The following is a 16,376-nucleotide window of genomic DNA, read 5'->3' as shown; positions in this document are numbered from 1 at the left end:
TGTCAAGAAGTTTGTGTGTAAGATCAAAGGGGAGGTGGGTATAGGACGCACTGTCCACTTGGAACACTTGCCTTTTGTGAAATGTACAGAACGTGAGAACTTGTTGTATCTTTCAGAAGTTCGCACGGCAATTAAAACCTGCAAAACCTCCAAACATGAGTCGACCTTCTGCTCTCGTAAATGATCCCTTGCGTTTTACATATACCATAACATTTTAGTTTATTCGTTTGTCTATCATTAGAACTGCATTTTTTGTGTCAGCATCTAGTTCTTTTGAAAGTGCCCCTTCAACTACCAATCATCTGCTAATGGATAACTGCATATATCAAAAACGAGGAAGTCAGAAAGGAACAGCGCACTGCAGTATACTGCACAAATAACCAGCCCGCTAGCAGGTACTCCGCTACCAGAAATGATGAGATGACTGTTTAAGAATAAAATGCTGATTTAAACAGACCTTAGAAGTGGATTGTGGAACAATCTCCAAATTAGGAGACTACAATACGGTCACCAGAAGGGAAGTGAATCAATTATTACGGTAAAATGGTGAGTGCTTCTTTTGTTATTCTGTTTAGTAGTTTGTAGCAAAGCCCTGTTTACCGAAATGTTAAAATGTCAGTTGGGTGTGATCTAATCAAACCGATTCCACTCTTAAATCTGATAGAAATTCTGTTAGACTGGGCAGGTTTCTGCGAGTATGGAGTTTCCTGTCATCAAAGTAGCTGTCTGACACTTCAGAGAAGACAGTGTTTCACCGTTTGCATTTTAACTCTGACCGTTGGTGGATCTAGTCTGTGCCGCTGTAGCAGTGCCGCACAATCTCGGTTGGTCCGCAGCATTTAGTGAATTTCCAGGCGTTTGTTCTGGCGGTTGCCACTGTTATGTGTAAAGTGTGATTTGGTCGGCACAAGAATTTACCTTTACCCCTCCAATATATAAAATGCTCGAGCTATATATCACACTGCTTAAAATCCGGGTAAATTTCTTTTTGTTTTAAAGCCAAAATCAGGAAGAGGGCAGTTGTGCGGGAAGAGGGGGGAATGGGAACCAGACACACATCCAAGTGTTAAATTCATGTTTCTTTTCTGGAGGGTGTCAGACAAGAATTTCATTTATGTTAGCACTATCAGTTTCGCGTTTCAGCTGATTAGCTTTATGCTGTTAGATTTTTTTTAAGCATCCACCTTCCAAATAAGACAATTTGTCCAATTCTGGTCTCTGTATATTTTGTCCTTTTTGTGGAAAAAGATTAAAGATAGAATAGGGGAATCGAACTATAGTTCCCTGTAATAACAGTGCAGCACTTTGCACTAAAGTCTGACCTTCCTCTATCTGCTTGTTTTTCAAGTCTCATTTCTTTGCGCCATCACCAACAGTAATCTGAGCGTGATTCTTTTTTTTTAAAGCTTTACGATTAAAAGATAACTCCAAAAGAATGAGTTAGAGTTCAGTTGTGGTATTTCCTAGAAGTTTTTGCTTTGCTGATATTGACTGGCCTTTATTCCAAATGAGGTTTCTTCAGCTAAACATTGTTCACTGAAAATAGACACATAATTCAATCCAGGTGAACAAACTTTTACCTCTGATTTACAATGGATTAATCAGGGACAGACACAAGGAGGATTGTTATAGATGGGTATTGAAGTGATTTATTTTCACAGATAAACTTCCAAATTAAGATAAAAGGATGCTTAAAGAACAACTTTGCTGTTAGACAATACTTTACACATCCTCTAACAACATGTTTCATAGCCAATAAATGTCTTTTAAAGTGAATGCAACTAATTTGCACTCAGTAAGGTGTAACAAGCAGAAATAACCAGTTAGTCTGGTGGTGTTGGCTGAGGAGTAAGTTAGCCAGGACATAAGGAGATTGGTGTATGGGGATCATTTTTTAAAATCCACTCATGGCATGTGGGTGACATTGGCTGGACCAGCATTTATTGTCCATCCATGTTGCCCTTGAGAAAGTGATGGTGAGCTGCCTTCTTGAACCAATGCAGTCCATGTGCTGTTTAGTTGTAACCAACTAAACATGTAACCAGCAATCTGGAGCCATGGTAAATGGCAAAATTTGAATTAAATAATAAACTAGCCCAGTCACAACCACAACCATGTAACCATGAATGACCTGGACAGAGTGGATGTTGGGAAGATGCTTCCATTGGTAGGAGAGACTAGGACCCGAGGGCACAGCCTTAGAGTAAAGAGAAGACCTTTTAGAACGGAGGTAAGGAGAAATTTCTTCAGCCAGAGAGTGGTGAATCTATGGAATTCACTGCCACAGAAGGCTGTGGAGGCCAGGTTATTGAGTACACTTAAGACTGAGATAGACAGGTTTTTGATTATTGAGGGGATCAAGGGTTACAGGGAGAAAGCGGGAGAATGGGGTTGAGGAACTTATCAGCCATGATTGAATAGTGGAGCAGACTCGATGGGCCGAATGGCTTAATTTCTGCTCCTATGTCTTATGGTCTTATGGTAACCATTGTCAATTGTTGTAAAAATCTACTTGATTCTTTAGGGAAAGAAATCTGCCATCATTACCTGGCCTGGCCTACATGTGACTCCCGATCCACATCAATGTGGTCCATTTTTAAATGTCTCTGGACAATGAGGGTAGGGCAATAAATGCTCACCTAATCAGCAACACCCACATCCTGTGAACAAATATAACAGAAAGGAACTTTACAACCAAGCATGAATCTTTAGCTGTCCAGAGCAATGAAATCTGTACCGTCTTGTCCATCAGGACCTTGCAGAAGTACCGACACATATACGGGTGCAGTAATTGCTCTGGAAGTTTAAACTTCCAGCAAGCTGATTTGCACAGCCCATGACTCTTCACAAAAATTTCTGACACTGAGTTCAGCATAGAAGCCAGAGTGTGAGAATTGCACTCAAAACATTACACACTTTAATCTCTGGTGCAACTCGGACATTAACCAATGTGGCTGAAGTGAGCACTGCAAATGATCCCTGATCCCAATCAACCAATTTGACTTGAACTGACCCAACTGCCTTCCCACCCCACCCAACCCAACTATCCCCATGACCCACATACCCGCTGATCCAACCTAATTACCCTAGAAGCTAACCAATCTACCCCCAACCAGATGACCTCACTCAGTCATTGATGGACATGCCCATTAAAAACTCTCCTGAATACAGCATTACTGCTAAAAGGAAAGGTCTCTCTTTGTTGTCTAACCTCACTAGCCTTCATTTGGAGAAGTTGCATTGGCCCATGTCAGCTACAGCCAGCGTCAGGGTATACCTCGCTGAAAATGCATAATATAATTGGAGCAGAGAAGATACTGCAGGCAGCAGCAATGCACCTAGCATTGGAGCCAACAAAAGACCTGGGCCTGTCCCTCAATATTGCTGCACTAGAACTTGAATCCATAAATGTCTGACTCATTGGACACTACTGAATCACGCAGTCACATTCAAGTTGTCGTGAAGTCTTTACAGCTTGAAGTAATGTTTTGCTAGTGGATCTCACATGGTTTTCCATGTTAAAGTAAGATACATTTCCTTCTGAGTGCATTATATGATGCAGTAGGTACAACTGTGGATATTGTCTGCATCTGAAATTCTGTCCTGTGGTGGTAGTGTGAGGCTTTAGGTTTAACTATGGTCAGAATTTTGCTAGCCAGTGGTGATGGGCTTAATGTTGGGAGGTGGTGGGGTGTTCTGGGAAAATATTTGAGGAGCCACTTGAGGATGGTTTCTCAAGGTATTTCCACAGCCAGAGAGCTTTCCCCAGAGAAGATAGCCCCTGGATATGCTGTCCACACTACACGTGTAGGAAGCCAATTGGAATCGTTAGATCCCTATTAGGGGCAATTTTCATAAGAACATAAGAACCAGGAGCAGGAGTAGACCATCTGGCCCTTTGAGCCTGCTCCACCATTCAGTAAGATCATGGCTGATCTTTTCATAGACTCAGCTCCACTTACCCACCCTCTCACCATCACCCTTAATTCCTTTACTGTTCCAAAAAAATCTGTCTTAGCTTTAAGAACATTCAATCAGGAAGCCTCAACTACTTCACTGGGCAGGGAATTCCACAGATTCACAACCCTTTGGATGAAGAAGTTCCTCCTCAATTCAGTCCTAAATCTGGTCCCACTAATTTTGAGGCTATGCCCTCTTGTTCTACTTTCACCTGCCAGTGGAAACAACCTCTCTGCTTCCATCTTGTCTATTCCCTTCATAATTTTATATGTTTCTATTAGATCCACCCTCATCCTTCTAAATTCCAACGAATATAATCCCAGTCTGCTCAGTGTCTCCTCATAAACCAACTCTCTCAATTCTGGAATCAACCTTGTGAATTTCCTCTGCACACCCTCCAGTGCCCATACATCCTTTCTCAAGGAAGGAGACCAAAACTGCACCCAGTACCCCAGGTGTGGCCTCACCAGCACCCTATACAGCTGCAACATAACCTCCCTGCTTTTAAACTCCATCCCTCCAACAATGAAGGACAACATTCCATTTGTCTGCTTAAATAGCTGTTGCATCTGAAAACCAAGCTTCTAAGATTCATGCACAAGGACACCCAGGTCCTTCTGCACACAGCAAGCTGCAATTTTTTAACCATTTGAGTAATAGTCCCTTTTACTGTTATTCTTACCAAAATGGGTGAATCCCATCTGCCAGACCTTTTCCCACTCACTTAAACTGTCTATATCCCTGTGCAAATTTTCAAAGTCCTCTGCTCACTTTTCAGGGTTGGTCAGCATTTTGTCAGTGTCCAAGTGCACCACTGCCATCTTTAGAGACTGCCAAACTTGATGGAGGCAGCCTCCCTGCTGTAGTCTAGAGGATTATCAGAGCCAAAGGCTCCTTTCACTGAGGAAGAAGGAAGTGAACTAATAAATAGCCTCAAACACACTGGTGACACATTACTGTTGAAGATAGCAAGAACTGCAGATGCTGGAGTCAGAGACAACACAGTGTGGAGCTGGAGGAACACAGTAGGCCAGGCAGCATCAGAGGAACAGGAAAGTTGACATTTCAGGTCAGGACCCTTCTTCACCTTCTTCAAAAACCCATTACTATTGTGGGCTTTCCATCTCCTGTCTCACACCATAAAACCTTTGATCTTCTTACAGCCCTATTTTGCATTTGACAATCAGAAAGGAGGTGCCCTTTCAGCAGCACCCATCTCTGCACCAACTTTTCAATGTTTGGTGGCCTTCAGTGGCCCCTACTGATTCAAAAACCTTATTACTTAATTGGATGATGGAGATAGCTAAATAGGAGGCTGAGCTACTTCGGGGTAAATAGCTTATCTGTTCTAACTTCTTGCAAATGCGAGCCCAGGACACCCATGTAGTCCTAACGTCAGGGTCCCAAAGCCAATAGGAAAATTACACAGAACAGCAAAACCAAATATACAATATGCAATCTAAATAGCAACTTCGGTATATTGTAGGATTGAAATATTTATAACCTCCCAGGATAGGTTATTGTTTGCAAAATAGAATTAAATTAGGTACTGAGTAAAATGCCAAAAAATCAGAACCCATTAGAGCGGTGATTTCCTGAGTTTCAGATCTGAAGTGTACCTAGGTTTACGGTGCAAAACCCGTGTGAAATAAAGAGTGAGTCTGTGCAGTGTGTGTGCATTCGGCTACTAATATGTTCAAAATTCTGGTTGACTTCCACTTTGCTGTCTATCCTTACACCCGGGGTGGGCATTCCACCCTCTACACTGACAATATAAAGGTACTGTTGTTGGCTATCAAGGGTGCTTACTGCTGACTGACCTGGTGACTTGGTGATTCCCTGACAAAAACACTTCAGTACATCACAAGCACCAACAAGTGATAGAGAATCCACCCAGTGTTCAATAGGTCAGGGATGTTGCTACAATATGAGCCTGCTTAATTGTGTAGGCTGCATTCTGAATGATACTCTAGAGAAAATGCAATGTAGATTAAGAGCCGATTTCTTACTGTTGAAATCAAAGAATAAGCAGCAGAGAAGATAGCTCCACAGTGACTACTAAAAAAAGTTATGAAGACTCCATTACCAGGGCCAATGTAATGGCCTTGCTTCACATCACTACAGCAATGTGGTAACCTTATCCGTTGATACATGAAGTGAATAATGCAGCACTTGCTGGCTCATTCTCCTGTTTCAGGAAGATACTGCATTTTGTCTGCTGTCATTTCACCAGTTCCCCGGAAAAATGTGACAGTCGATACTCAACAATTATGTTTCCTGACCTCATCATTGTCCAAATATTTAATGTGTCACTTTGACTAATGCTTAATACCATATGGTTGCCCCTTCTCTACAATAAATGCTCTGCTAAGTTATCCAATGAGGAGGCACTTTGGCAAGAGCCCTGAACATGGCTAATATTAGTTTCTCCAGAAGAGGCAACTAGGATAGAGGACTAGGATAGGCTCTTCATCTTAGCTTGATTCTCTGGAATGCATATATCAGTCTGTAGCACTTTTACTGAGATAGGTTCAGCCTGACTCAGCTTGCATTCTGGCTACTATAAACTCATCAGTTGGCAGTGGCTGTGTGTGGAGAGGGCTTGACATGATGCTGTAGGAGGTCTTCACTAGTAATAGCCTCCCCCATCATGAGAGACAACAGCCTTCTCCATTTGAGATTCTACACAGATCCTGCTGGAAACCTGCAATTCTACAGTCCCTGGTAGTCATGTGTGTGAGCAACCTTTTTGCACCAATAATGGAGCTGAAACTATTTGAAGTTTTAAAATAGACACAACTAAAGCAGAAGTGGAAGCAGAATAGCCTTCCACATTCAGCCAATGCTGGTGGCTTTGGATCAACTTGTCTAATGATGAAGTCCCATTCCAACCCGATTGTGTTTTGGGGCTGCTCCTCAGTGGCACTGCATGCTTTTTTTTAGCCGCACCAGCAAAGACAAAAAGAGGCAACTGCTAGGAAAAGGAGTTCAGATTTATGCATGATAAGCAATACAAGTGCATCATTTTGTATGTCAGTGTTTCTGGGTATAACCAGGGAGTAGAGGGCCTCCCGCATACCCAACTCCAGCTCCCTGTAGGACAACTGTACCTACAAGGCATATCTTCATGTGCCGTCATCTCATATGTTGTTGCAAGCCTACTGTTGTTCAGGTCCACTCCCTCCTATTGTGAACACAGGTTTTTCCTGGACAAAAATAGGCAGCAAAAGCACTGTACCACATGTGTGATGGAAAACACTCAGATTGTAAGGGCACTTTTTGGATAGCATCTCTGATGGGAAGGATGCCAGACTATTGTTTTCCTGAATGTGTTGAAGGAAGCTGGGTGGGAAAATGGAATTTGGTGGAAGGCACGCCTACGAGGTAATGGATATCGGAGACTAATTGAGACTTATTTAATGAGGATGTGATGTTGAAGCAGTTTTCTGTTACTTGCTACAGCTCAGATATAAACACAACTGTGCAGCTGCTTACCTTTCTCCTGCTGATAGTGTCACTGAATTTCTTCAGCGCTGTATAGTTGCAGCATGCTCTGGCATTCATTGACACAGCCCATTTATTGCAATACTTTCCTTCTAGCTGTCTTTGGTACCTTATATCAATGGTTTGGTAAGGGAATGCCCATGCTTTGCTGAATTTGCTACACTAACTGTTCAGCAATATAATGTAATCCTCCATGCAGAGGGCTGTGCTTCCTCTCAAATTGCACCCTGCCACTTTATGATTCTACAAGGATCAGAGGGCAGGACTAGTCATTGTCATGGTACGAAATAAATTCAAAAATTGACAGGAACAGGAATAAAAGATTCATGCCATAGCTACTGCATCACAAGTGCACAGTATTACTAATGTAGACTCATAGAATCCCTACAGTATGGAAGCAGGTCATTCGGCCCATCAAGTCCACACTGACCCTCTGAAGAGTATCCCACCCAGACCCAGGCCCCCTACCCTATCCCTGTAACTCTGCATTTCCCATGGCCAATCCATCTAACCTGTACATCTTTGTACTGTGGGAGGAAACCAGAGCACACAGACACAGGAGAATGTGCAATCTCCACACAGTCACCTGAGCTGGAATCAAATACAGGTCCCTGGTGCATTAAAACAACGGTGGTAACCACTGAGCCACCAAGGTGCCCCACATTTATTAATGGTGATTAAAAAAAATCCATAACAACACCAATGCTTGATGCAATGCCATTGTGAACAAAAGGGTGTAAAATAAGAATTGTACCAGAAGTATTCATTAACACGTGATAGGGTAGGCTTTCTCTGTTTTAATCAGTGTTAAGGTATTTCCCCCATTGTCAACCTGTAATAATGTGGGCACATGGGCAGATTTCTCATGTGCTGACAATAAGTGTCATCCTTTCCATTATAAACTCCCATCCTCAATGTAGAGCTCAACCTAAGTAGCTGACAATGTACTGTAGATCCACTTACATGTTTAGTGTGCATTTGACGTTAATTTACCCAAAGAGACTTTGCTTGAGGAGCAATTTTTGATTCACAGACATTTTTTTAATTATAAGGATAGAAATATATGTCAGGCTTGTCCAACATCTGTAAAAAGATCCGTTCTGATCTTTCAAAATTGTTGTGTTCTGCTATTCCTTTGTAGTATGTTCTATTTTTGTTTCAGATTTGAAGTTGTTCTTTTATATCTTATTATAACAATGTTGTAAATCCTAATAATCCACAAACAAGTCCCTTTCATTAATCCAATGTTAGAAGTTTTTTATTTAGAATGTTCTTACTGCCTGGGATTATATAAAATTAATAGGCTGCACAAAGTGTTGCATTGATCAAAGGCTTGTGTGTAGCTAACTAATTTTATTGAACTTAAAGAAAAATAGATTTGGACCCTGCTTTGCTAATTGAAGGACCCAAGATAGAAAGTTTGCAGAAGTGAATTGTAAGCAGTGGCTTTCCATTCAAGTGATACTCATAATCTAAGCGCACATTATAATTTTACTGCTGTACACCCTGGAGCTGGCTGGAGCAGCAAAAATGCAGTAAGTCTTAATTTCCAAGAATTTAAAACAATGGCTGATTCAAGGGCTATATTTAACTATATTTATTTTATTCTGTTGAAGTTATCACCATTTAGTAAGCAAACTGAGCTGTGTCTACAAGAAGCAGCATTAATTTTAAGATGTCCTAACTCCAAACAGAGGACAGGAAATGTATCAAAATTTTATACAAGGGAGATTCTAGTCTAAAGTTGAAACAAAAATATTCAGTGATTTTTTTAGTAGAAAATCCTTATGAGATTCTACAGCATTCAATATGCCCACAGCTTTCAATTAAAAAAAAAACAAAAAAGATCGCAGGTACCTAGACCACCATCTGAGCAGGAATAGTCAGCTTTGTTTTCTCCTTGAAATTGACACCCCTTAGGAAGACTGCATTTCCACTGAAAGTTACAGAGCTGTGACTATTACTGTACCTTGGACTTGGAGCCCACTTGAGCCACAGCTAACTGGACTGACAATGGCAATAAAAGTGACTGTGAGTCTTAAAATCAATGACGCTACTTTTCTTCCAGACACTAATAGGGAACATGTCATCCAATCAATTTCTTACCACATCAAGTAAATAACTTGTCTGAGCAACCCAATTCCACGCATCTGAAAGTTTTCGCAAGAAGGCACCTGCATGACACTGTCCTAATAGGCAATATCATGATTCAAAAATAATTTGTTTTTATATAGTGCCTTTGCCATTATGAAACTTTGAAGATGCTTTCAGCAATACCAACAGTCATAATGTGAGACGAAGCTACCAAAAGAGCCATTAGGACAGGTTGCTAAAATCTTTCTCAAAAGGGTAGATTTTAAGAAAGGACTAAGGGACGGATTTATTGGGGATTTCCAGGGCTTAGGGTCTAGGAAGCTCAAGACACACCTACCATTAGAGGGACATGAATCTTACAGTATCATGGAATGGTTGCAGCACAGTGGTCATTGAGCCCATTGTGTCTGTGCTGGCTCTCCAAGAAGCAGTACATCTAGTGCCACTCCAATGCCTTGCCCACACAGTGCAGCAAATGTGTCCATTTTCAGGTAATAATCCAATTCTCTCTGAAAGCCTCATTTGACCCTGCCTCCCTCACACTCTCAGTAAGTGCATAGAAGAAGTTTCATCTCATGATGCCAGTACTTCTTTTGACAGTTACCTTAAATTTTTGACTTTTGGATCTCAAACTTTCCGCCCAGTGGGTACAATTTCTTCCTCCTCTGTTTAGATCCCCACCCCAGCATGCAATTTTGAATACTTCTATCAGATCTCCTTTCCACATTTTCTTCTCTCACGCAAGCGATCCCAATTTATCCAATTTTTTACATAACCGGAGTTCCTCATACCTGGAATCATTCTCAAGAATCTTTTCTGTACCCTCTCTAATGCTTTCATATTATTAATGAATTAAGGAGATGGCGCAGAGAAGTGATATTGGGGTAGAAGATCAGCCATGATCTAAACGAATGGCTCAATGAGCTGAATGATCCACACATATATTCCAATCCTTCCCGAAGTTTAGTGCTGAAAACTGGTTGCAGTTGTAGTTGCACCAGACTTCCATGTAGGTTTAACATAATTACCTTGCTTCAGTGCTCTATGTCCCTATTGATAAAGCTCAGAATGCAGTTTGCCTTATTTACTGCAACTTGTCTCAATATTTCCAGCCACCTTCGATGACTGAGACACATACACACCCAGCTCCCTCTGTTCCTTTATTCCTTTAGAATGGTACCTCTCTTGTTATACCAGATGAGGAGGAGTCATAGATCGACTCTCCTCGTTTTATCCCCTTTCATTTGATTGCAAGATTTTATTTTTAAAAATGTACACTTTTATCAAAGTTCAAGTAAACCTTAATTAACTAGATCAAAATGAAGGAGCCAATTCCAGAATTACTTGAAAGACAAAAAGAACTTTTTTAAATCCCCAACTCCAAAAGTAATAATAAAAATGTGACACCAAACACATGCACAAACACAGGTAATAAGTTTTAAAGGATGGAGGGTGTCTATACTGACAGGAAGGTAAAGATTGCTGCATAGAGTCCTTGAGGTGTTAGATTTTAAAAGTAAGTACCAATAGTTCAGATGCTGCCTTGTTTTTCAGTAGTGACAAACATTCTAGCTCTTACAATCTCAGTGAATAGTTGTTGTTCCAAGTTGTTTTTTCACTGGGCATTGCTTTTTTGGGTTGAAAGTGGCAGGGAGAAAACAACCACAAACCGGTAAACTATAAACAGTTATTGGTCTAGGTTGCTATCTCTCTCCTTTGTTGCTCAAAGACTGCCATTGACATACAGTTATTTTTCGGGTTCTTTTTGTTTATTCCAAACTGGATAGCTTTCAGCAACTTTCTATCTGTCAAAAGTGAATTTATCATGCAAGTGTGAGTAAAACAGGAGATGCAAATTCCTTGATGTATCACTGAATTTCAGTGCCTCTTGATTAAACTAGTAATTCTGGTAAAGCTGTGTTCATATACCCAATGGGGACTGCCTGGGCCTGTCAGACGACCACAGCAGTCATTTCAAGCCAGAAGTCTCTTTTTTAAAAACCATTGTCAGTCTGTGAAAATCGCAGGTATTTAAGTCAAATTATGGAAGTCGAATATCAATACTACAATCGTAATACTCTACATTCCTCCTACCAAAGTCAATCATTGCACATGCCTCTGCATCGAACTTTATCTGTCACTTGTCCATCCATTCCACCATCCTGTCTCCTTTTGAAGTTCTACACTATTTTCCTCATGCTTCACAATGTCTTCAAATTTCATATCATTTGCAAATTTTGAAGTTGTGCCCTGAAAACTAAGGTCTTATATCATGAATATAGATCAAATAAAGCAGGGGTGCGAACGTTGATTCCTTGGGAACTTCAATCTAAGCCTTCCTTCAGTATGGAAAATAACCACTATCTTAATCACTCGTAAAATTATTCATCTATATTCTTACTTTCCGTTTTATTCCAAGAACACTAACTTTGCCCATGATTCGGTGTTGTGGCATTTATCAAATGCCTTTTGAACACCCGTGTACATCATATCAACAGCATTACCTTCTCAACCCTCACAGTTGCCTAATCAAAAAAAACACAAGCAAGTTAGTTGACCATGATTTGCCCACACTTTCTTGCTTTAATTAACTCGCATTTGCCCATGACCATTAATTTTGTCCAAAGTCATCACATCTAAAAATTTCCATAGCAACAAGATTAAATTAACTGGCCTGTAATTAGCTACATTGGAGGTCCTGTTTGCCAATTTCTTGCTTACCTCCCTAAAGTCTGACTGCACGACCAAACCCTTCTATCTGTGCCATTGGTGATCATGTGGAAGATAACTGCTTGCCCTTCAACCAACTCCTTCAGGGTGTTTTACAGATGTTCAGTAATGTTCTGGTTGCACTCCCCAGATGAGCCATCACTTTCATTAGTGGTCAGAACTGAATTCTGATTGGAGACAGATTCAGTCAGGAGACTCCTGCACATCTGTCTATTTCTTTTTTTACTGCCTGGTGATTAACCGTTCCCTTTCTCCCTGGGTACTCTTCATGCAATCTAAAATTCCCTCAACTTCCTGATACACTGCAGTAATGCCAACTGCTGCCCAAGCTCTGACACCTGGAACTGGAGCTACTGCAGCTAATGATACTTCTTGCAACTATGGTAACACAGGGCAAACAGAATGTCTTTCAGTTCCTATAAGGAATGGGATGCGAACTGCAGAGAGTGAAAGGATTGTGATAGTAATCCCGGTCTGCTTCACTGTGATCCTGACCCGCTTCACACTCCTACCGACCTGCCTCACATTGATCCTAGTCTGCTTTAAGGTGATTTCGTTCTATGGCATATATGCCCTGGTCTGCTTTACGGTGATCCTAAGCTGCTGCATACTTGTCCCCACCTGCTTCACTGTTCTCTTCACCTGTTGTACACTCCTCCAAGTGTCTTTGGGCCTGAAGATATTTAGAGGCCAGAATTGCACATCAGACACTTATTACTGGACTATCATCCTCAGTCACTGGTCAGTGTGACAGCGGATCAAATATTTACATTGACATCTTGGAAACTCAGAGAGACAGCATATCTACTCTGTAACCCAGCACGGATGACAGCAAAGACTCAGCAGGTCTCTGCTCTGGGCTGCAGACACAACAGCACAACAGGGCTGAACTTGTAACTAGTGTTAAGAGTGGCAAAGGTTTACAGCGTGGAAAGTGGTCACTCAGCTCAATAGATCTATACTGGCTCCTCACGAAAACAATGAAATATCAATCCCACTGCCCTGCTCTGTCTTCCATTTAAACTGTCATCTGCTACATGTGCTGTCACACCAATAACAGTGTTTGAACATGGATTTCTTTCTTTTGTAATGGGACATAATGACAAGACAAGGAAGTGGGCCAGTCAGCATTTTTGGAATTCTTTCTCTTCACTATTGTCAATTGGATTCTCCTAAAGAACACAGAAAATAAGGGGTGATTAGCATGGACAACAGTCACAGCACTTTAAAATTACATTGCAAGCTTGATTCAGTTGGAGAGGAAATTTCAGCTTGAGAGGAAATTTCAGCACAGCTACAGGAACTGAAGAAATATTATTTGCTCAAAAGCTCCTGGTCATCCTGCAAGTAACATCTCCCATCCCACTCCCTGATCAATAGTAGCACAGCTTCCTTCTCACAGCAAGAGAGAGACTATTGCACTACAGACTTTCTTTTGATCGGTTTCTATGGTCATGAGTTTTTTACCTTCAGCAGATTATTTGTAGCTGATGAGGCGATACTAATGCTAACTTTCATAAGAATGGAATGTGGGTAATGTAATGCTGAAAGGTTCAATAGACCTTTTTAAACACTTCTGTCATATACATATATGTTTGAATCACAGGCACTTCAGTATCCAGGCTAATGCTAAGCTATTCAGTTACAAACGCTTCCATTAGTGTATTATGCTTCAAGTGGCCCCAAGAAGATGGAGACTGCAACCTAATATCTTCAGGTCACACATTATGATATGATAACGTTATTTTGAGGATGTCTCGTCAAGGTGAGATCCATACCAGCCCGGAGACAGAATAACACTCTCTGTGACTGATTTTCTGCAGTTTTCTCTTTAAAGCAGAAAGTATAAATGCATCTTCTTCCTGCCAAACAAGTATTCCTTTGTGAAAAATAAGAACAGGTATATGAACTCCTACACTTATGACTCTCTACCCCTAACCTGCATGTTTGGCAATAAGTGAAAGAATAATTGCATAGGAAGGCAGTGAAAGAGTTATTGAGTTCTTGGGGTAGTTTTTCAGAAGTAGTGCGTGGTGTGGAACAGAGAGAGGGAGAGTGATCCAGGTTAAAATTGGAACTGTGTCATTTACTTGCATTGGTTGAAGTTATAATTACTCCCTGTACCTTAGCTAAGTTGCTGAAGTTTTTGCAACATTGACTGGCTGCAGATAGCATTGCTGATATCATCTTCTTCCACTTCTGTGCCCTAACCTCTAAAGGCCTTCTGTCATTACTGCCATAGGTATAATGACTCCTTGACTGATTGTAGTTAACGGTACTTCTTGAAGCAAAAGTTAGAAATGTCAGGAACTCAGTGAACTGAAGAATCACTCCCAGACTTATGTACAAAGTTAGTAGATGTTGCACAAATAACTTAGTTGTCCTGACCCTGTCAGTGTTGCAGCCACTGAACTACAGCAGCACTAGAATTACTTCTTACCCAGAGGCTATCAATAGCAATGACAAATAATACTGACTGTCTAATCAGAATTTTTGATTCAGGATACCAAGAAAAATAAAGCCAGACAACAGTAATGGGTTTAAGTGCTGTTCCATGCCCCTTCCACCAGTAATCCTGTTTTGGAGGAAAACTTAGGCCCAACTGTCTGTTTACATCTGACATTTTGCATGTCTCACCAGAATTAAGGTTTCTAGGATTAACATTATCTGCTGTATGATCCAGAACTTTGCTTTTCAAAAATGATAATCATTGCAGGTGGGAAAGAAGCCTCATCTGAAAGTAACAAGAACAACGTCCATACTCTTAGTAAATGGTGGAGCAGGCTCAAGGTGTGGAATGACCTATTCCTGCTCCTTATCCACATGATTGTAACATTGTAGGTTTCACCTGCGCCAGATTAACATTAGCGGTTTAAGAAGGTGAATAAGTAAATCCGCATCACCTACTCAAGGAGAATTCGGAATGGACAGCAAATATTGATCTTGCCAAAAATGGCAATATGCCCAGAAAGAATAAAAAGAAGATAAGAATCAGACAGTGACCACAATAATGGAGTGCCTGGAACATCAGCACTAGATGCCCAGACAGGAGACATTCAGTTGCGCCTCAACTATCTGTTTAAAGCACTGTCCTACTGCACATGTTTTCCCAAAAGGGACAAGTGGTACAGCACAGTCCAACTGAATGGAGCATTCAGTGCCAACATGGCTAGATCGCAACACCAGGGAGTGTTGGAGCTAACTTGGAAAAATCATTTGAAGTACTTTTGTAAATTTTATGAATAAAGTATATGTTTGGAGAAAAAAATCTGATCGAAGAACCATTACGTTCAAATGTGCAGCATCATATGAGCCAAGACGTGTATTCAGCAAAACCGGCAAAGTGTACAGATGTGATAAACTTCATCAAATCTAATGCAAGGATTAATATCATTACAGAGAGGAGAAAGATGAGGGCCAAAAGGCTTTAGAAAGAGTGATAATGGGATTGATTTTGGATTGCTAAAGAGACAGAACAATTTAACTGCTGTGACAAGTAACTGAGCACCTGACTCTCTAAAGCCTGTCCACCTTCTACTAGTCACATAGTGGCGAAATATTCTCCACTTACCTGGATGAGTGCAGCTCCAACAACACTCAGGAAGGTAGATACCATCAAGGTCAATGCAACTTACTTGATTGACATCCCATCTAACAAATTCAACATTAACTCTCTCTGCCATTGACAGACATGACACAGTATGTAATATCTAGTAAGTCGCATCCATCAACTCACCAAGGCCACTTGGTCAGCACCTTCCATACTTGCAAACTCTACCATCTGGAAGGAAAAGGGCAGCAGGTACATGGAAACACTTCCACCCATAAACTTCCCTCCAAATCAGATATCATCCAGATTTGAGACTGTATAGCTGTCCCTTCACTATCACTAGATCAGAACCCTGGAACTCCCTCCTTTAGGGTATTGTAGGTTTGTCTACACCAAATAGATTGCAGAAGTTCAACAAAGCAGCTCACCACTACCTTCTAAAAAGCAGTTAATTAGAGGCAATAAATGTTACCTTAGCCACTGTCACACACATCCTGTGAATGTCAAAAAAGTCAAAGTTGGTGAAAATACAGCCATA

General features: G+C 41.0%; 1 protein-coding gene across 1 annotated transcript in view; it reads left to right on the top strand.

The window, feature by feature from the left end:
- The first annotated feature begins 300 nt into the window (after positions 1 to 300).
- myo1f (myosin IF) overlaps positions 301 to 16,376 on the top strand; it is a 135,755-nt gene continuing 119,679 nt past the window's right edge. Inside the window, exon 1 of the mRNA XM_020511023.2 lies at positions 301 to 546. Within this exon, the coding sequence (XP_020366612.1) occupies positions 544 to 546 (3 nt within the window). The 5' untranslated portion in view covers positions 301 to 543. The remainder of the gene's footprint in view (positions 547 to 16,376) is intronic.

Source organism: Rhincodon typus, chromosome 29, assembly GCF_021869965.1.
Source record: "Rhincodon typus isolate 14 chromosome 29, sRhiTyp1.1, whole genome shotgun sequence".
Lineage (NCBI taxonomy): Eukaryota > Metazoa > Chordata > Chondrichthyes > Orectolobiformes > Rhincodontidae > Rhincodon > Rhincodon typus.
Note: the sequence above shows the minus strand (reverse complement) of the source record. Positions and strands in the feature narration are given on the sequence as shown.